Source organism: Blennius ocellaris, assembly GCF_963422515.1.
Source record: "Blennius ocellaris genome assembly, chromosome: 15".
In the NCBI taxonomy this organism is placed as follows: Eukaryota; Metazoa; Chordata; class Actinopteri; order Blenniiformes; family Blenniidae; genus Blennius; species Blennius ocellaris.
The window spans coordinates 20,742,344-20,762,750 of NC_137664.1; the positions used below are offsets into that span (position 1 = coordinate 20,742,344).

At 45.4% G+C, this 20,407-nt stretch overlaps 1 protein-coding gene across 1 annotated transcript; it reads left to right on the forward strand.

Moving 5' to 3' along the window:
- Window positions 1-4,397: 4,397 nt before the first annotated feature.
- Window positions 4,398-18,835, forward strand: akna (AT-hook transcription factor; the record flags this gene model as incomplete). The annotated part of the gene is made up of 20 exons (XM_080510290.1): window positions 4,398-4,595; window positions 5,904-6,334; window positions 6,419-6,710; window positions 7,422-7,496; window positions 11,871-12,027; window positions 12,356-12,438; window positions 12,551-12,610; window positions 12,685-12,803; window positions 12,885-13,062; window positions 13,157-13,245; window positions 13,807-13,924; window positions 14,232-14,338; window positions 14,442-14,642; window positions 16,225-16,338; window positions 16,423-16,544; window positions 16,820-16,963; window positions 17,198-17,311; window positions 17,443-17,529; window positions 17,681-17,783; window positions 18,592-18,835. 20 exons carry the CDS (start codon window positions 4,398-4,400, stop codon window positions 18,833-18,835), a joined length of 3,036 nt encoding a protein of 1,011 aa, XP_080366416.1.
- Between the last annotated feature and the right edge of the window lie 1,572 nt (window positions 18,836-20,407).

Genomic DNA, 20,407 nt, shown 5'->3' on the forward strand with positions numbered 1-20,407 from the left:
GTCATTTCTATTCGTTTCATCAGAAGGGTCGCGAGTTAAGTAGTACTTTACGATAGAAGCACAGCTGAACGGAGTAGAGCTGAAAAAGCTGCTTACCAGCACCGTGGTCTTTCCTCAACCACCTACTATTTTCATTCATTGTCGTTCTCCAATGCTTCCATTGGATGAAATCACGTACTCACTGTGAACACGCCGGAAGGGCGATACGCCGGTTGCGAAGGCTTTTACTCTGGAATGTTAGAAAATGTGAAAACATTCACGGGTTTACAATGTCAACAGAAAATCTACAAATTCAGCAGGACTCTGTTTTAAGTAAATGTTGTTTTCATGCCTGGGTTCCGTGCGTGTGTGTGTCTGTCCGACTGCGATTGACCTATTTTAAATAGATTTTACAAACCTTTACAACATGTTCTGAGCCTGAGGAAATGTAGCAAAATTATCATATGGTCCTGCACATCCCACAAATACATCCTTCCTACGGATGATTCACGTTGAAGGGAAATATATCCAACAGTGAGCGATCCATGGGATGGAAGCGCCGTTCCAAGAAAGAGACGGTCCCTTTTTTTCTGAAAAGTAGTGTTATTGGCTATAACTGTTGTGAATTCTAGGTTCCATTACCCCTCCTGTCATGTGTTATTTAGCTATAGATTGTTAGTGACGCACTGTCCACCGCTGGGTGAAAACCTTTGTAGAAGAATCACGTGTCCGTCGACCCTCCAAATATCCCATGTCACCAAAGGAAGGCAGTACCGCAGCAGTAATTTGCACGCTGTAAAAACACCCTATTTAGAACTCGTAGTTTTCTGTCTGCACAGCCGTACGCCCTCGCCCCTCACGGTCTTGTTTTAATGCGGAGTGAGGCTGCCGCGGCAGCCGGCACGCAGAATCGCTCCTAATTAGTGTATGAAAGGGCCAAACAAGACGAGCGTCTGTTAGTCCAACACACTGAGCCCCATGTTTGTTTCCCAGACACACACAGCAGTTGTCCGGTTGGATCATGAGTGTGTCTGTGCAAAAAAACCACAAAAAAAAAACATGCAGCAGAGGGATGTGTGTGAGGATTGTTTGTGGGAGATAATCTACTTGTGGTAATCTGGGATATTGATGAAAGAAGCAAAGGGCTGTGGTGAGCACTTTTCCTAATGAGAATTTCACCAGGACTCTGGAGAGGTAACTCATATTCCACTGGAGGTAATCATTAAGTGAGAGGAGTTTGATGTGGACGCTTGTAAAACGTCTGTGTTCAGTTGGCTGAAGACGAATCCTCCACAAAACCATGCAATCAATAAAGGAGAGAGGTTGGAGTCGAGGTAAAGAAAAAAAAAACAGTTGATTGGTGGACATTTCTGAATTTCTGGAAACAGTCTTTCGGTGCAGTAGGGGGGGGGGGGGGGGTTCAGATTTCATTGATGCTTTCATTCAGACAGTGGGATTCGACGTGTCTGAGACAAGATTCAGTCAAATTTCACACCACTTAGTTGACGCAAAGAAAATTAAAATATTTCATGCGAAAAATAGAAATTTCACAATTATTTTGCTCAGATTACAAAAGAGCAACCAAAACTAGGCCATGAATACACTAAATAAACAGGAGGAATGTATTTTGAAAGCAAGCCAAATGAAGGTGTGGATATTTTTAGAGAACAGCTGTAAGTACTTTTTTTTTTTTTTTTTTTTTAAACGTCCAATATTTCTGCGTGATACAAGATTACGACCTTCACGTGGCTCAACATCTGGTCTCGTTGGTCCTGAAGACGTTGGGTTCAGCATTACAAATGTCATTCTTGCTTTCCGACTGCATGACTTGATGTGTTCACAAACTCTTTATGTTATTGTTCCCAAGGTCTCCATGATATTTCTCATGAAAAGGAACCACCAATACAATGATTGATGATCAGCTTTGTTCTTGGAGCGTTGATCTTATGGCCCGCCCCTTTCTGTGAAGCTCTCTTCTCAGCTTCTTGTGACTTGGGACTTTCTCTATTTGAGCGGGTAGTCACGCCCTATGAGGGGGTCATAGGGTGTACTTCAGACGTGAAACAATAATGCCTTCTGTTAAATTTCCGAATTTCCTTTTGATTCCTTCCTTCTGGTGGCTTCGCGGCAGACAGCTTGTCGGGTCGTTCCGACTTGTCAGAGATATATGATTGCAGCTCCACTGCTTGTCGTGGAGTTGCCATAGTGAGCGTCGCCGCTCTGGGCAGATTCCACATTGTGAACTGGCAGTTTAATCCCAGCCACGCACACCCGAGGCTCCTGTATGGCACAGAAGTGTGGCGGAGACGTGTGAGCTGAATGTAGGAGCTGCATTACAAGGTGTTCTCCTCCTTCAAGCGGGTGGTAATGAACGTATGTTTACCATTGGTGTTCAGAGTTCAGCTCACCCTGGAAACATTTAGCACGCGATGCCGAGCAAAGTCTGGCACACCTCACTTACAATTCTTCTTACAGCAGACAATTGGCTCCGAGTGTTCTTAGACGGTGCCCTCGTCTCTTTTACTCCACGTATTGTAGTCAACTACAGCAGGACTTCCAAAACCATGAATGACCGACACCCCTTGGATACCATCCACTTTTTCCTCCACACAACAATAAATACACCAAAACATCCATCTTTGATAATTTTGTTGCATTTGTTTTGTGCATTCAGATATTTGTGGAGAGAAAAAAAAAAAAAATCCAAGAAATGTCAAAGAAACTTGATTCCCAGTGCTATTTTTGGTGAGTTTTATTTGTATTAGGCCACTGAACTGTATAATCTGTCAATGTTTCTGCAATATTATGATACCGTCAGGTTACTGTCTTCGTGACGCACTACAGGAAACTCGAAGCCGCATCTCAGTGAAAATGATAATGAGCTGAGTGAAAGTTGAGCGAGGCAAACGGACCTTAATGCCTCTACAATGAGGATGCATTGGATTTGAAATGATCCAGCTTTCAGCCTGTTTTTCATAAATCGCGCTGCATGGCCATTTTTATTTGAATCATCTCGGTTATTAAAAACACATCGTGTCAAAATTGATCGTTTTTCCACTATAATTTCTTCGCAAAGAATTTTTCTTGAAAACGATCGCCTTTCCTTCAAATGTCATTTAATCGGACTAATTGCTCTGTCGAGACTTCACACAGCAGATATTTAAAAAAAAAACAATGATTAGAGATGCTGTGGGTGTGTGCGCATGCAGCTGGTTGCCTGCGATATATGCATAGTAGATTTGTTTGGTTTACAGAAGAGAACGGCTGGGCGTGAATAAAGAGGCTGACTGACGACTCCCCGGGCTCCTTTACTGTCGACATTAGTTTGTCCTGTTTGGATATTAGCAGGACAGTCAAACCTGCCGGGACGTCGTCAACTTCTGATCATTCATGCTCGTCTCCAGCCAAACTACCCAGTAGCAAGCTTTTCATACAAGTCACTTATGTCCTGCTTAATTCTGATGGCAAAGATATATTTTACAAGTTTGAATTGTTTTGTGTTCAGTGGTCCAATGCAGATAGCGGGTTCTTTATAGGGGAACAGTCATAGTGGTAAAAAATAAAAATAAAAAATTAATTGAAGGTCACCTGGGTGAATATGTGATTACATGACGGCGTTTTCAAATGAAAATGGAAACTTTCTATGCGTTTTGGGTTTCTGCTTTAACAACAACACTGTTGTCTGCAAGCATGTGTGTGTGGTTTCATTACAAAAACAAACAACTGCACCCACTATATGAAATCGACAGGTCGTTATTGTTTTTTTTACGATTCGCCACATAAATAGACATCCTTTTCAAAACATTGCAGTGTAAATGCAAACCTTTCTGAAAATCAAAAGCAAAAACCATGCCATTTCTATTGAAATGTTGTAAATTGGGTCTGAGGCTTTTGGCGACTTTCAAACATTTGATGCTGCATGTTGGTCGACTCAAGACTAAGAAAAAAAAGCAGGTACGCAGTACAGTGGGCTTTGACAGAGCGAAAGCTAAACTAGAGGTTTGCATCGCCGCTTTCACACTTGTTGATTGAAGGTGAACCGATGGATTGCATGTACAGCAATGCAAGATTGTGTTTGTTGCAATATTGCCTTTCTGGTGGAGTTGAATTCCTCTACCGGTGTTTAATTTTCATCATTTACCAGTATCTGCTTAAGCTTTTTTTTACATTGCAAGCCCACCAGGTCACACATTATTGTGACATCCAAAAACAGCCGCAGCACAACGAAAGACATATTGAACAGTTGTCACTGATATCTGCATTTACTATTTTCCTCAGGTAATGCATCTAAAGGCTCCCTGTTCCCCGTGGCCTCTCTCCACCATGGCGTTGACGTTCCCCCTCCCTGCAGAGGAACCGGAGAGCCGACAGAAGGCCCCGGTGCCCGGCTGAGACGCCAACCGTTCGCCACAAGCTCAATGGAAACCAGAAGTAACGCCACAGCAGGGGTCCCGTTCTGGACCCCGGCCCCAGTCCGCACCTCACCCACCAGTACAGAAACGTCCGACCAAGTCTGGGAGGGAGAAGAGGAGGAGGAGGAGGAGGAGAGTGAGGATGACTTTGCCAGCCAGATGGACGAGAATGGCATCATAGGACTATCGGAGGCCCTGGAGGATGTGGAGATGGGAGAACCTCCTGGATCCCTCACGCCAAGGGGCTGCATGCAGGATACAAGACTTCAGGAAACCAGCTGCAGCCAAACTAAATCAGCAAGCGACGAACCAAAGCCCTCATCCTGTAAGTCAAACATTTCAGGAGCTTTTCTCAATCGATTGCATTTGTTAAAGGATCTTGCCTATGGCCTTATTAGTTATTGTAAATATCTCTAATGAGAAACCTTTAAAGCTAAAGGTGCCTTATTTCGATTCCATTGTGAAATTTGCATATTTAAAAACAAAATCCCAACATCATTTTGGATTTGCCTCAAATTGCATAAAAAAAAAAAATCACATAAACAATTTCAATAACTGGTGTGCCATTTTTTTGATCATCTGCATCGCCGTTAGTTTCTGAAAGTTGTAGATTGCAGTGCACAAGACCAGGTGTTGAGGAGAAAAGCCAAGAATCCATTGATATAAGTATAAAATGATGTCCAGCCAACGAGCCATTTTCTATCGTGTTATCATTTTTGGCATTCAGCAGAAAATAGAATTTTACAATTTTTAAGGAAATGAAAGCCATATTCTTTTTGGCAGCCATGGATGGATGGATAGATGGAGTGTTTATTTTTCTTTTCTCCTGCACTGACAGGTTGGACACCAGTCAAGTAAGCTGATATAAGAAGTCTCAGGTTTAGTTTTAAATTGGAATTTCAAGTTTCCAAGAAGTGGCTATCGGCTTATTTGAAGATTTAACATGGAATAAAATCCTCAGTCAACATACAACGGTTGATTAGATGACCTTAATGCTTTGCTTTTGAGTTCGAATGATCAAATACAGAGATTTTCTGTCGTTTATGTCTGAAAAGAGAAGGTTATTTGCTTTTTGTGTTGTAAAGATTACAACACTGGTATGATATAGACTGTCATGACTCATGAGAATCGTTAGAGTATAGATTTTGCCTTTCATGTATTCCTTTCAATTTTTGGTTCCGCTATTGAGCAGAAGCATGAAAATGCCACTTTCCTCGCTCCTCATTCTGCTCGTTTCTTCTTGGTAATAATGTCAAAGCCGGCTTCAGGTCATGGACTGAGGATGAGGATGCGAGGCAGAGGACAAGGAAGCAGCAGAGGACTGAGCAGCCGGATGTGAGCGATGAGGAGGAAGAGATCCAAACGAGCGACACTTGCAAACACGAACAATCCTGCACATCTGGAGCGGTTGGCGTGGCAGAAACTGCGGCGAGGACGGGCCTGACACGGTCGCGCAGCGTCGTCCTGCCACACGTGGAGCCCGCCGCCGCCTCCAGACACAGGCTGTCTCAGTCTGTACCCGCCTTGTCCCACCTGCTGCACTTCACCGCTGAGGAATTAGCTTCCGCCCCGGGAATAGACGCCGAGACGTTTCCGGAAATGAGCTTCTTGGAAAGTTTTCCCGATTCGCACAGCAGCCATAAGAGCCTCAGGTCCTCCCCCCGCCTCCCCCGGCCCACGCTCAAGTCCAGGGCTCCCCCCCAGCCGGCCGGACGGCTCTCTGAGCACGACGGTTTCGACTGGGACGGCGACGACGGTGAAAGTCCCGGGAAAAGTTCTGAAAACTCTGACAGGCGACGCAAGCCACCTCCCTTCACCGCCTCACCGAGGAACGTGAGAACATACTCTCACGAAGACTCACGGGTCAAGACTTTACACACCGTGAAGTCGGTGAAGTCCGAACAGCAGCGTGGCAAGAGTCCCAATGAACCTGATCAGTACAGGTGAGCCACACTCCCTTCACTGTTCTCAGTCTTTTTCATCCAGCCACGTTAGCTTTGACTTTTGCCGGGTCTTGATTTTTGCAGATGTAGAAAAGGGCCTCTGGTTCCCAACACGCCGGACCTCTCCAAGGTGGAAGCCAAGGTTCATTTCCCCAAAGGCGGTTACAAGCCCCCGAAGAGCCGACTCTCGAAGAAGACCTCGCCGGCTCCCGAGGCCCCGCTGGTGTTCAAGTCTCCCGCTGACATCGTGAAAGAGGTCCTGCTGCTGAACGCCGCCGACGAGGCACCCGCTCCGTCGAGCCGTGTCGCCGTCTCCACCATGCCTCAGGACTTCAGGAGCCGCCAGCAGGCCACCTCGCTGCTCGAGCAGCTCCAGGTACCAACGGAACACATACAGGCCAATCGTTCTGGACAGAATACAGAGTCACCTCAAATTAAAAAAAAAAGAAAAAGCAACCGAAAGAAAAAAAAAACCTGAACCAAGGTAAACTTTACAAAAAAAAAAAAAGATTTGGCTTTGAATTTAATCCCTGTTCATTTTATAATGAATCAAATGAATCCTTTAATCTTGGATTTCTCTCAAGATTATTGATGTTGACAATTTAGACCTCGCTGGCATATTGTACCATTAAAAACAAAAAAAACATCCAGACCCTGCGTTATCTAACATCATTAATGTATTTCTCTTGTTGAGAAAATATCCTTTACATTGTAATAAATGGAGGAATAAGAAGTCCTTCAACTCTTATAAAAATTAGTTTATAAATTTTTTTCATCTCTAAAAAAAAATGTCAAGTGCCCTTTCCAAAAAAATATGCAAAGATATGTCCTTTCTCTTTTCATTCAATTCCAATGTAAAACGCCCAGATTATTGTTTGTGATTGTTTACCTGTATTAATGTATTTACCCCCTTTTGACTGCTCCTCCCCTTGTATTTCTGTTTGTTTGTTTGTTTGTTGGTTGGTTCTATGTGATGGATAGTTGCATGTTTAGCCACCACTAGAGTTTGTAAATGTTCTTGTTCAATAATAATAATTATAATTGAAGTGAGCCTCTCCGTCCACTTAGTTTTCTTTTCCACTTTCAGGAAGACTACCACAGACTGCTGACCAAATACGCTGCGGCGGAGAACACCATCGATCGTCTCCGTTTGGAAGCCAAGGTAGTTCATCTGGAGCTCCAGCAGTGATTCATCACTGTGATGGCGAACGCTGGCGCAGAATCACATTGATCTCGTTTTTAAGTCTTCAAATTATAGTTTAGATATCGGCATTACGTGAATCTAAATATTGGATGATATGAAATTGTTGTCCACACGGAAGGAAGGAAGGAAAGAAGAAAGAAAGGAAGGGCCCTCGCCTGGGCCCTTTGATCTTTTTCTCCACAGGAAGTTTAAAATATAATAATAAACGTAATTTTAAAAATGTATAATCCGAATTATGTAAGGATATTATTCAAAGTTTAACACATAACTACAGACACGTTTCTCACAATAGACTTTATAACAAGTACTGTATCACTACAGACTCAATATAATATTTTATTTTATTTATTTTTGTCAACTTTATTTAGTATATATTTATCTGCACATACTGTGTTCCTTTTTTCTTTTTCTTTTTTTTTCTTTTTTTTTTATCTTTTAGTTAATTATAGATTCCGGGACCAGCAGAGTCACCTTTTCATTTTTCAGTTTAAATGACTGTTTATCTGTAAATATGACCAATTCTCCCCGGCTCAGTGGATGGCAGAGACTCCGGTGCTCTGGAGATCTCAGTTTGGTAGATTAGTAATAAGAACATCGGAGAAACAAAATCCAATATCCAGAAGTTGTTGTCGGCAGCCACCTAATGCGCCCCCTGGTGGAGCACTGGGAATTACAGGACAAGGTCCAATGAATGCAGTCACAATTATGAGGATTTGATTTGGGCCATTCTGGACCAACATCTGGCTGGATTAACTAGACGACCTCCCGAATGTGGTCCGTGGGCCATAGTTTGACCAGGGTAAAATTCTAGCTTTTTTGTAGTGAACCATATTACTCACCTATCAGCCACAACATTAAAACCACTGACAGGTGATGTTGAATAACTCTAATTATCTTCTAATGGCGCCAACTGTCAGTGGGATACATTAACAGGAGAGTCAACTGCCAATTGTTGGAGTTAATGCGCTGGAAGCTGAATAAATGAGGCGGCTCGCAGACCTTACTGACTATGACAGACCTGTCCGTGACGACTGAGTTGGATCCTCTTCAAAAGAAATCTCATGAAGCGTGTTCACTATGCAGTGGTAGCCCATTTCCAACACCTGGGGAACCAGGAACAAAGTCATGGTGACCCAAGAGATGGATGTGAGTTCACAGCCAGTTGCACCAGAGAATCGACCTGTTGGTCAGCTTGTACTGACTCGTTCAGTGTGGAGGTATCCTCTTCATCTGGCCTGCCAGCTGTGCTTGGCCCACGAGGGCCGCTGGCAGCAGGATGCACTGTGTGAAGGGAGCAGACGGCTGGAGGCAGTGGAAAAGCTTTACAGAAAGACTTTATAATGATGGTTTGGCCTCCTAATTCCCCAACTCTCAGTCCAATCAAGCATGTGTGAAACCTTCAAAACAATTCTGATGGAGAGAAGCCCCCACCTCTCAACTCACAGGACTTGACTCTAGGTAACACCGCAGGGCATCTTCAAAGGTGATGTTTGTTGTCCATGGTTTGATGAATCTGGGCTGTTTTGATGGCATTAAAGAGAACTATAGAATCTTTTTTTTTAACTTTTCACGGCAACTATTTGAAGTGAAAATAGAAAACACTTGTTTGTTGCTCGTTTACTGAAAACTCAACGTTTTCTAAACTACGCTCAAGGTAAATCTTCTTGAATTCTTAAATGCCCAGGTTTCCACCACCATGTAAGCAGACGATAACCAGACGGTCTGGAGACGCCCAGGGCCCGCATGTTCACCATGGCCTTGATAAATATTCCATATTTAGTCCATATTCTAGTTTTATGCTCCATAGTGGTAGTTTTATAGTTGAGATCAGTGACGCCTTAATTAGTAACGCATTACTCTCATATGACCACTTTTTTCAGTAACGCGTAATCTAACGTGTTACTATTTCCTAACCAGTAATCAGATTAAAGTGACTTATCCAATTCACTGTCTGTTACTATTGTAGCGTCGTGATAACACGAGTTTCTTGTCTGCAAAGCTGCTTTGTTATTAAACAGAACCGACAGCTCCTCCCTTCTCCTCCAAACTGACACAGACATAAGCAGTGCATGCAGACACAGCATGCTCACCTGACCCGCCCCCTTCTCCACTCTCAGCCAATCACAGGCCAACTCGCTCTAATGGTGCGTTCAGGTAACAGAAAAGAATTGGAACCAACCATTGTCATCAATAAGCCTTAACATTGCGATACACCCCCTCTTTTTAAATCAATCAATCAATCAATTGATGAAAGACTTTATTTGTCCACTGGAGGGGGAAATGAAGTCACATAGAGCAGGGAGTGCAAATAATTAAGAAATAGTGCAACAACAGACTACAACTACATCTCTGGGTAAATAAATACCAGTGATAGTAAAAATGTGATAACAAAAGCGAGAGTCAGATATAAATACAAGAAAGAATGAAGGTCAAAGGTTAAATCTGTGTAAACATGGTTTATACATGGGTCAGCAGAGTTTTTGGCAAAACCAGTTGTAATTTCTAATGTTCAGACGATGGGTGGTGTTGTCGGCCGCTGCTGAAAGTAACTAAAAAAGAAGCTTGTAATCTAACTTAGTTATTTTTAAAAACAAGTAATCGGTGAAGTAACTGTTACTTTACAAAGGAATAACTAGCAATCAGTTATCAGATTAGTTTTTTTTTAAAGTAACTGTGGCAACACTGGTTGAGATTTACTCCTATTAGCATCCAATTCGTTGTCTGTCCATATAATATATATGTCCACTTACTCGCCACCGTAAATGTTTATAACAGGTCGTTCACATGCTAACTTTACATTTTCAGCGTTTCTGCTGTTGCCGTGTAAACGGACATCGTTTTCAAAACATTGCCATGTAAACATAAAATTAATCTGAAACAAAAATGCACAAAAAGTGGCTTTCATGTTGAAGTTGATCAGAGAAGCAAAGCAGTGACGAAATCCGAGAGAACGTGTGCCTCCTCGCCCGCTGCGTCACTATTTCTCCGCTGACGGGACGAGAGAAGCAACGGCTCAGGTCCAGACGGTGTCGGCACGCCGCAGGCAGAGCGCCCCGTCTGAATCAAAACGATTAGGAGGTCTCACCCGAGTGGGATCAGAATTAAACGGAGGAGATTGAGGAGGAGTGCTTGAAGTGTCACCTCTGAAGAGTAGTCGGCGCCTTTACGATCAGAGCCAATTAAAATCGGCTCACGGCGCTGCCCGCCCTCTCCTTCCTCGACCTCCATCAGAACACCGAAGCACCATCTGTCTCCCCCACCGCCCACTGCACGTTGAGCCCAGCCCAGGCTGTGGTCTTCACACTGAAACACACTGTCGGAAGTCAACCACCTGGAAGCTTTTCCTCCCATTTAACTACCAGAGGCCATTCTTCACGTCGTGTTACGTCATGATTTTTACCTGCTTTCATTTATTGAGGAGGACAAGACAGATTTATCTTTCATATTTAGGTCATTGGCTTCAGGTCGTCTCGTCACTTGATCATATAGTTATGCGACTATGCTCTGTATGCGGATGTGCGTTACCTACACGTCTCTTTACACATTCACATTAAGAGGATTTGCTGAAATATAGAGGACATATGAGGTTTTGTTGATTAAACTCACCGAATTTTGAGTTTAGGATTAAGTCTGTGGTGTCAAACATAAGGCCTGTGTGTTAAAATTGGCAAACAGAAGGCTCAAAAATTTCAATGAAAACTAAAAAATGACATTTATTTTAAACTAATTTCCCGAAGAGCAGTGGACACAGCAACAGCATACATGTTTTGTTTTTTTTGGTACATTTCACTGTATTTTGCGCCAAAAAGGTTTTCATTCAATTGGGCTTTATGTTGAGGTTGTGGTGATTTCCGGTTGTATCGACCTTTTCATCACCTGCATTTTGCTCAAATCTTTGTTGAATATGTTGTAAATATCTCCTATACACTACAAACTCCTTGTTTACATGGTTGTCACGGTGAAGGAGATGTGAAACCTGCTGCATTATTTTGATGATTGGGTCAAAGTAGTAATTGTGTCTGTGGTCTTTCATGTGCTGATTCGCTGCTTCAATTGGACGGACCTTCATTTACTCTCATTAATGCTGAGAGTGCTTGAGGAGCGGCGCGTTCTTGACCTTGTTCTCACCTTGTCCCGCCACGCTTACATCACAACCGCTATAAAGACAGCCACAGAAAACTATTCCGAGAGGGTTTCTGCTTTTATTTTTTACCAAGTTTTATAATATAGCTGGAGAAAAGAAAGTCCATTGCAAAATGTGACCACGTTTATCAAACTGTGAGGATGTGGCGTGCTTGTTCCTGATGATGTCACCTGTCCGTCTCTCGCCAGGTGAACCTGTACTCCGACCCTCCGATGGCCGGCCACTGTGTGCAGTCAGCAGTGAGCCACGACGCTCTGAAGCTCATCCAGCTGGAGTTTCCTCAGTCGAGTAGAGCCGCCATCCACTCGGCTGCCCTTCCTCCAAATGAACACGGCAGTCATCAGGGTACGTCTGTTCTGTCTGTTGGGAGACTGATGTCCCCCCCCGTAGTGTCAGGCGAGAAACATCACAGGGAGACTTTCAGAAAACCTCAAAACGTTCAAGCTGAAACAGTGACATGCTCATTTTTAGATGTTTAAAATTCACCAAGAAGTTGTTTTTTGTGTTCATGCAATAATTGAGTTCTCTTGGAGTGTCTGTATGCAAACATTGGTTCCCTCTCATGTAGAAAAGCTGTCTTGTGTGAGCGTCAGTGTCAGTAAGAAGCAGTTTTCCTCCGCTGTGTGTCCATCAGGAGCTTCTTCTTCTTCTTCTTCTTCTTCTTCTTCTTCTTCTTCCTCGACCACAAGCCCACTGCAGCTGGGACAGCAGCTCACCGCCATCCTCTTTGGTCAGGCCGACAAGTTCCTGCAGCAGGTAACCGACTTCCGCCAACCCAGCAGACGGTGTCTGCTTCCGCTGAGTGAGGATGATGACGCTGGTGACGACCAGAGTTATCAACGCGAACACTTTTGTATTCTTTGCTCAGTTGCAGACTTTTGAGAATCTCCTGAGAAGTGGAAAACTCAAACCTCACGAACAAGCGGAGGTAAGCTGGTTCAGCTTGTTGTTTCGCTTATTGCTGATCGTTTTCACCCTGACAACGCCGACTCTTTTCTGCAGAGTCTCTCTCACCTGGCCGAGGGGCTGGACCTCCTGGAGAAAGGCTACCTGTTGACACGAGACGAGCACAAACTCCTGCAGCAGCAAGGAGCCGAGACGAGCCACTTTGACCCGGAACGGTAAGACGGACGATTGAGCGCCAGGTGTTTCAGGTTTTGGACCTCGCTGCACTGACGAGTGGCTTGTTGTGCTCCGATCAGCGAGCTGGAGGGCCTGGTCTTCCAGTGTGGGCTGCATTTAGAGGAGTTGAAGGAGCAGGTGGAAGAGAAGCTGCAGGAGGAGATGGCCTGTGAGGCTCCTCCTCCTCCTCCTCATCATCATCGTCAGACCACCCGCCCATCTTCCTCCGAGTGGGGAGGAACCCCGACTCATCGTCAGGTGCTAACAAGCGCATTTGATTTATTTTTCGTCTGTCAGTGGGAAGCAGAGACACAGAATGATAGTCGTATTTTGATCCTGGATCTTCTTCCAGAGTCCACTGGTTTCTCTGGATGGTCCTGGTGAGGCGGCTCAAGGCGAGTTGAACTCCATCGCCAAAGAGAGTGATAAAGACGAGGCACAGTATGAAGGATCGCTCCACTCTTCCAACCAAAAGCCACTGAAACGTGAACGCAGACATGCCGAACCGGACTTTCTCGTGCCGTTTCATCTGTAAGTGCTGGTCTTTGTTGGAAACGTCCCCCAACGTGGGTTCAGGATGTCACTCTGGAGGTTTTTCCTCTTGTCTCTCCAGTGAGGAAAGCTTCAAGGAACCTCCCAAACATTGTATGCACAGCCCGAGGGAGCGTGTTCCTATCGCCGACCCTTTACGAAGAGACGTCCAGCCTGGAGTTGAGCAGGAAGAGGAAGAGGATGGGAGACGAGGAAGTGGAACCAATGAAGTCCAGAGCTCGGTCTCACAGAGGTTAGTCTTCACGGCCTACATAAGATCACTACCATATCGATGCTTGTGTCTGAGACATGGCTATATTTCATTTCGGCTCCCAGGAGAGTCCAATCGGACCATGACTCCTCTCCCATCAGCACCAGCAAGCAGCGCAGAAGAAGTCCTCCAGAGAGCCCGGTCCTCAGCCAGCCCACCACACCAGCCCACGCTGGGCTTCACCCCCGGAGCCGGAGGAGGAGGAGGCTGGAGGAGGGCCGGTGTCACAGCAGCAGTCTGAGCAGCCTGGGAGACGTCGCTGCGTCAGAGAGGAGGAGCTCCAAGCCTCAGGACGGGAGCAAGAGAGTGCTCTCCCAGGTCAGACCTGTTGGAAACTGTCGGGGTGAATTACAGTCAGGCATTGACCCGATTTCCCCAAAATATAAGGAATGAGAGGATGACTTCTCATAGCTTAAACCTTCCTGACATTTGTCTTTATTAAATGAAATCAAACTGTACTTTGTATTTTGTGTGTTTGATTTCACTGAAAACTTCCTTATTGCATAACTGGCAATGCAGCAGTAGAATTGCAAGAGTGGTTATTACAACTTTTCTTTATGGATTCTAAAATGACACTGTTACGTCTATGCTGTGTATTTACTCGACTGGCTTGTGTGTTGACCAGGATGGGATTGTTTCTCCGGAGACGGACAGCGGCTTCATCGGCTCAGAAAGCAGTCGCGTGATTCCCGCTGCAGCTCAGAGTCCTCTCCAGCAGAGGGCGGCAGAGAGGTGACGAGTCCTGAGCCCTATCTTTCCCTGAATGCATTTACTGCACCGTGTAAAGGACCTGAAACACACACAAGTGTCTGATTCTCCTGCTGCTCTGCACCAGTGTTTCAGTGTCTCTGGCGGGAAACTCCGGGCGTCCACACGGATCAACTCCTTCAAAATCGCATGGCGGCAGAGCTCCGGGGCCCACCGCGGCCCCCCGCCTCGCCCTCCAGCAGCCCAGGAGAACTTCCTCCTGCTCTTCGCAGCGTTGGACTCAGCACACCGCGGTCAACGGTGAGTCTCCAGTTTGTCGACTGAGACGGTAACGATCCTCATCACGGTTTTGTCTCCCAGCTTCCACAGCTCACACTGGATCTGAAGGTGATGTGAGTGACCGGTACACAGAGTCCGTCGACTCGGTCCACACCTTCCACCTGAGCTCCTCCTCCTCCTCCTCCTCCTGCCCCTCTTCGTCTCCGGCTGCACTCCGTCACCATGGAGATTCTCTCTCAGCACCGAGCTCTACTCAAGGGCCCCATTGCATGTAAGTGTGTGTGCGTGTGTGTGTGTGTGTGTGTGTGAGTGTGTGTGTGTGTTGGAGCAGCAGCTGCCATGACGATGGCTGAACAAACAAAGTTCACGTGTCCCTGCAGAGGCTCCAGAATGAAACCTGACCTGGAAAATCATCATGTCATTTGCTCCATATTCATCACTTGTAACAATCACTGAGGTTTACTGTCGTCCGTCATGTAAAGCTCAACCACGCTCAGTGCTTTTGTCATGGAATCCTTTTTTTATGTGTTTGATTTCAGAGTCGGCTGCTCTTGAGTGAGGTTGCATATTAGGAGGTATCCCCTTGTGTTTCCTGCACGGTGTGGCGCTGCATGGTTGTTTTTTTGTTTTGTTTTTTGCAGGTTGTGTGTGTATACTCACACTCTCAGTGCAACAGTTCTGCCATTGATTCTGTAATGAAAGGTCATGTCCACTGTTAAAAAGCCTGATAGATGGAGCCAAACAACACAAACAGAATTAATTTTTCTAGTTTGTCGCTTTCTGTCCCATAAGCAATCTCTCCCCAGGAATAATAATTCTATTCTATTCTATTCTATTCTATTCTATTCTATTCTATTCCAAATTTCAAGGTTATCGTGGCACTATTTTACCACTCGAGGTGAACTTGGACTGTAACGTTTGACACCCTGAGGTAGACGGCTGCTGAGACCCTGAACGAGCTGAAGATGAATCAGAGATGTCACGTTATGATGTGAAAAGCTCATTTCACAAGAAAATGTTCAATTTCATCCAACTTGTACTATAACTCATACCACTTTGGGGAAATTGATGTTTTACATTGACTGATCCTATATCTAGGATGCGGAGGTGCAGCCACATTACAGCGCTCCAGGGAACTGATGGGGGTCAAGGGTCATGCTCAGTGGTGACACGTCAGGCATGTGGGATTTAAACCTGAGAACTCCCGAGCCCAACTCTGACGGGACCTCTACTGACCCTTAGAGTTTGTTTTCTTACTCAAGAAGGTCTTTTTCTCTTTTGTCTTTAATGATTTAGTTAAACCACGTATTTGTAATTTATTGAGGCTCAAGAACGATAACCTCTTGAACAAAATGAATAAAATCCTTGCAGCCAGTGACGATAAAATCATGGCAGGACTGTTGTATCAGACTTTATACAAAACCGAGTTTCTGTTTGGACTTGACTTGGTGTGGTTTCCACAGTGCAGCGTTGGAGCGCTCACGTGTCCCAGACGAGGCTTGAGTTTGACATTTCCTTGAGTTGAACGTTGCGTTTGGTGCGACGGAGCAGGACTATCGCGAACTGCAAAGTTGTCACCTCAACCTCGCCGATTTGTGATTTGAGAAAGGATCTGTGTTTCCGTATCTTAGCGATGCAATCCAGACGCTGCAGGCTGAAGTCAGCAGACTGAAGGAGCGGCTGGAGAGTGGACTGAGGAGTCCCACGCTGGCAGACCCTTCAGGCCTGCCGACGCCTCGCGTCAGGTGACGTCCAGCTTCACCGTGTCCACCGTGGACAAATGACAATTCGGTTGTTAACGAGAGCCGCTTTCCCACCGCACTGCTCAGGCCTGCGGAGCAGCAAAGTTGCGTCGGAGCAGGAAGAAGAGGAACGAGGATGCTGGATGAAGTGGATGAGTCGGCGCCCAGACCGACGGCCAAGAAGAGATCTGCACACAAACATGAAGCCTGTGAGTCCATTAACGTGTCCAAAATCCTACATGCTTTAGAGAAGTATTAAAAAAAACAACTCTAAATTTGCCATAAGCAACAAGTTAAGATTTGAAAATGTGTGCACTTTCAACACAATGTCATTTGCTGGACTTTGTTTCACCACGTCTCCAGAAGAGCCGACGTCCGGTGTAATGTGTACTTTGTCACTTTTTTGTGCTGAAAGGGCCGTGAGCCTCATGAGTCTGCCCCCCCCCCCCCCCCCCCCCCCCCAATTGACTGTCTCTGCTCTTAGTGTCCAGATCAGAGCTGCAGTCGCCCTCGGTTCACTCACGCACGCCACAGACGTCTCACGTGTCCAGATCCACTCAGACTCCAGCAGCACCGGACGCTCGCTGCTCGCACGTGACTGTAAGCAGCAGCAGGACGACGCAGCACCGTAAGAACGCCACTTCCTCCTCTGGTTCTAATGTGACTGCAGACGACTCCGCTGACAGTTTAAGACCCATTAATGACGCTGCAGCGAGCAGACCAGGCATTTTCAGAACAAACGACAGACCACTTTATTATGCATTCATGTGAGATACAACAATAATGATATGTAACTGTGTAGTTGGCTTCAAGGGAAAATCGGTGTTATCCTTTTGTGTGTGTGTGTGTGTGTGTTTTGCAGGGCAGCCTCCTGTCGCGTGTGCACTCACGTCTGAAGCAGCGGATGATTCTGACAGCAGAAGTCGTGGAGTCGCTCCTCGTTCTCACCGTGTGTCGCATCACAGACGATCTGAACGTAAGAAGTCTGTCTTGAGTTCGTTTGACCCTTTCGAGTTAAATCAAGAGCATTAAACACAGTCTTCGCCTCATCAGTCGCCTCAGTGTTTGATCGTCTCCTCTCTGTCCTGTCTGCACTTCCTTGGCCAGATGGTGGCGACAGAGAGCCGAGGCGTTCTCACTCTTCTCACTGTTCTCACTGTGAAGGCCTTGAACTGCAGCGACGTGCTGAGCCAGGTCAGAGGGACGCTGCTTCTCGCCTCGTAATTCACGACGAGACACGTCTCAGCACTTCCTGTACAGTCACTGTCCGTTCAGCTTAATGATGAGCTCGCTCTGCGCTAACTGAAGTGTTAACAGGGCTTCTGACCTGCTCCGCCTCTCACAGGCCGCTGCAGACACTCGCACTCGGCCGCCTGCCAGACCGGCGAATCCCCAGAGAATCCTCCTGCACCGCTGCACTGGCAGCCAGCGTGTCCACCTCAGCTGCTGTAGGTGCTTCCTCCGTCCACACACACACACACACACACACACACACACACACACACACACACACACACACACACACACACACACACACGCACAACATCCTCTGTGGGTCGGCCCCGCCCCCTTTCCCCTGAATCAATCGCTGCAAAGGCAGATTGATTGACAGGTTGAACATCACAGTGCTTCTGTTGATCTCGACCTGAATGTGGTGTCTGAGATCTACTGGAAAAAAAACAAATGTTTCTACAACGTTCCATCTCTGCACAGTTCAAATTTCTTTATTCGTTTATTTATTTCATCCCCCACTTGGTTCTGAGTTGTCGAGAAAAGCTGGCTCATACCGATCGAGGTCCCGTTTTACACAACGTTTTGAGTGAAAACGAATCACTTTTGCATTTCTATTTCAGAAAGGTTTCAGGTTCACACACATTTGAAAACGACGTCCATTTATAAAGAAATGGCAAAAACAATGAAAATGGTGTAGTGTTAGGCCACGAGTGGGTGCTGCTGTTTGTTTTTGTCACGAGCCCACACACACGTGCAGGTAGAGAACGATACGCTATGAGCATTACCAATGGAACTGTCAAGTTAGATTGTTATTACGGATTATTATTTACGGTGTAAATGGACCCCCTCCCCCCAAAAAAGTGAAGAAGGTTGTTCTCATGTCCCGTGAGGGGGAGACAAAAGAAAACATGTTGACCTGCCACAGCATTAATATCACACTCTGACTTTGTCCAATCTGCTAAAACATAATTGTGTTATAAGTCAAACCATTTCTTGAGAGTCCACACCTCTTCCTCTCCCCAGGCTCTACTCGTCACCCCTCTACGTGGCCCCTCCCCCTCCCCCTCCCCCCGACTCACCCTCGGGGGTCAGAGGTCACAGGACGAGGCGCTCGCCGTCAGTGGACAGAGGGACCTTGGTGGACGACTCCCTGAACAGAGCCCTCCGAGCAGCCCGACACATGAAGCACACGTCCGGACACATGGCCCGCAGCCTGGAGGCCGGCCTGCAGCACCAGGAGCTGCTCGCTCAGTCCTGCAGCCACTAGACCGCAACCAGGAAGTGAGGCTGCACCACAGACAATGTACAGACCGCGAGAACCCTGGAGAATCTCAATCTGGCGCTTCATGTAGGTTTTGTGTTTAAAGGATATTTTTATGGAAAATCTCAGGTGACAAACTTCAATTCTTTAATTATTTATATCAAAAAAAAAGCTGGAATCCCTTCAAGTTACTCATAAGCCTCGGGTGTGTAGTGAATCACTGGCCAATCAGCAGACGGCTCCTCAAAATCAGCCCCGTTCTGTTGTCCCGAGGACCCCAACGGAAGGGCGACGGAAAAGCGTCCATCTTTGGAGCGGTTGTTTCGGTACCATCCGCAATTCTTGAGGTGGAAACCCGAACCGTACTGGACCGTACCATTCCATCCCTGCACTTTTTGTGCGGTGGAAACAGAGCTTTCGATGTTGCAGCGATCACAGTGATCGTCAACCTGCTGCTGTACAGAAATGTGCTCTTTAAGAATCTGTAGCCGTTTGAGTCTGTGGCTGGTTTTAAAATTCAGGGGTGTCAAACACACATTAGTTCATTTTCCACATGCAGTGCAATTCCATCCTGAGCCGGCCGGACCGGTAAAATAGTGTCATAACAAGCTTTAAATGAAAATTTTAACAGTCTTCCTTTGTTGTGGTGCAGAGAAGGCTTTATGAAAATGTTGTAATGATAATTACTGTGGAAAATTATTACAACATGAAGCTTATTTTAATGAAACCTTCTGCTACAAAACACAGTGAAATGTACAACTACAAACTGACTGCATGGCTTTGAGGCTACTTTAATAGCAACAAGGTCACTATGGCAACACGACTGATAAGTTTTCTTTATAGTTTTTTACAATGAGCTTGGTTGTTTGTTTGGATTGGAGCTTGTTACAGGCTTCATTGTTTGACACCCCTGATTTATAGCTTGGAGCGAAGTGAAAATGACGTCCAGTGTTACTTTACCTGCTGTAGAAACGTTCTCCTCGTGCTGTAGAAGATCCACACTGGTGATATAACACTGTGTTTGGGCTCGTGTGGCACAAACAACCCGAGAAGCTGCATCAAGTGAAATCTGTTTTGTGTTGTAGCTCATTTTGTGTGTGTGATTTAGTTTAGTGTGTGATGCCAAATGTTGTCAGACTTAATGTTAAATACATAACCCATGATGTTTGTTAACATACAACAGAGCTGTTGAGGGAATCTTTGTTCATTTCTAATGTTTTTATTTGAATTGTTTTATACCTTTGTTTTTTTTTTCCTATTGAGCCAATTAAAAGTGAAAATGTTTATTTTAACAAACTAATGAAGTGCTGTATTGTTTTGAATGACGCTTTTAAAAGAAATTCATTACTGTCACACAAACTCTTTGGGCACTAATGTGTATTTAACCGAACAAATTAGCAGTGCAGTTACAATGGCTGAAGTTTTAGTGAGTTTATTTTATCACACATGGCAGAGCTTCTCTCTTTTCACACTCTTTAGTTTTAAGATTAAAAGCAGCTCTGTTATTATTTTACTAAACTTGTTTTTAATATGTGGAGCAACGCCTCTCTCACCCTGGATTAAGGTGAGAACGCAGTT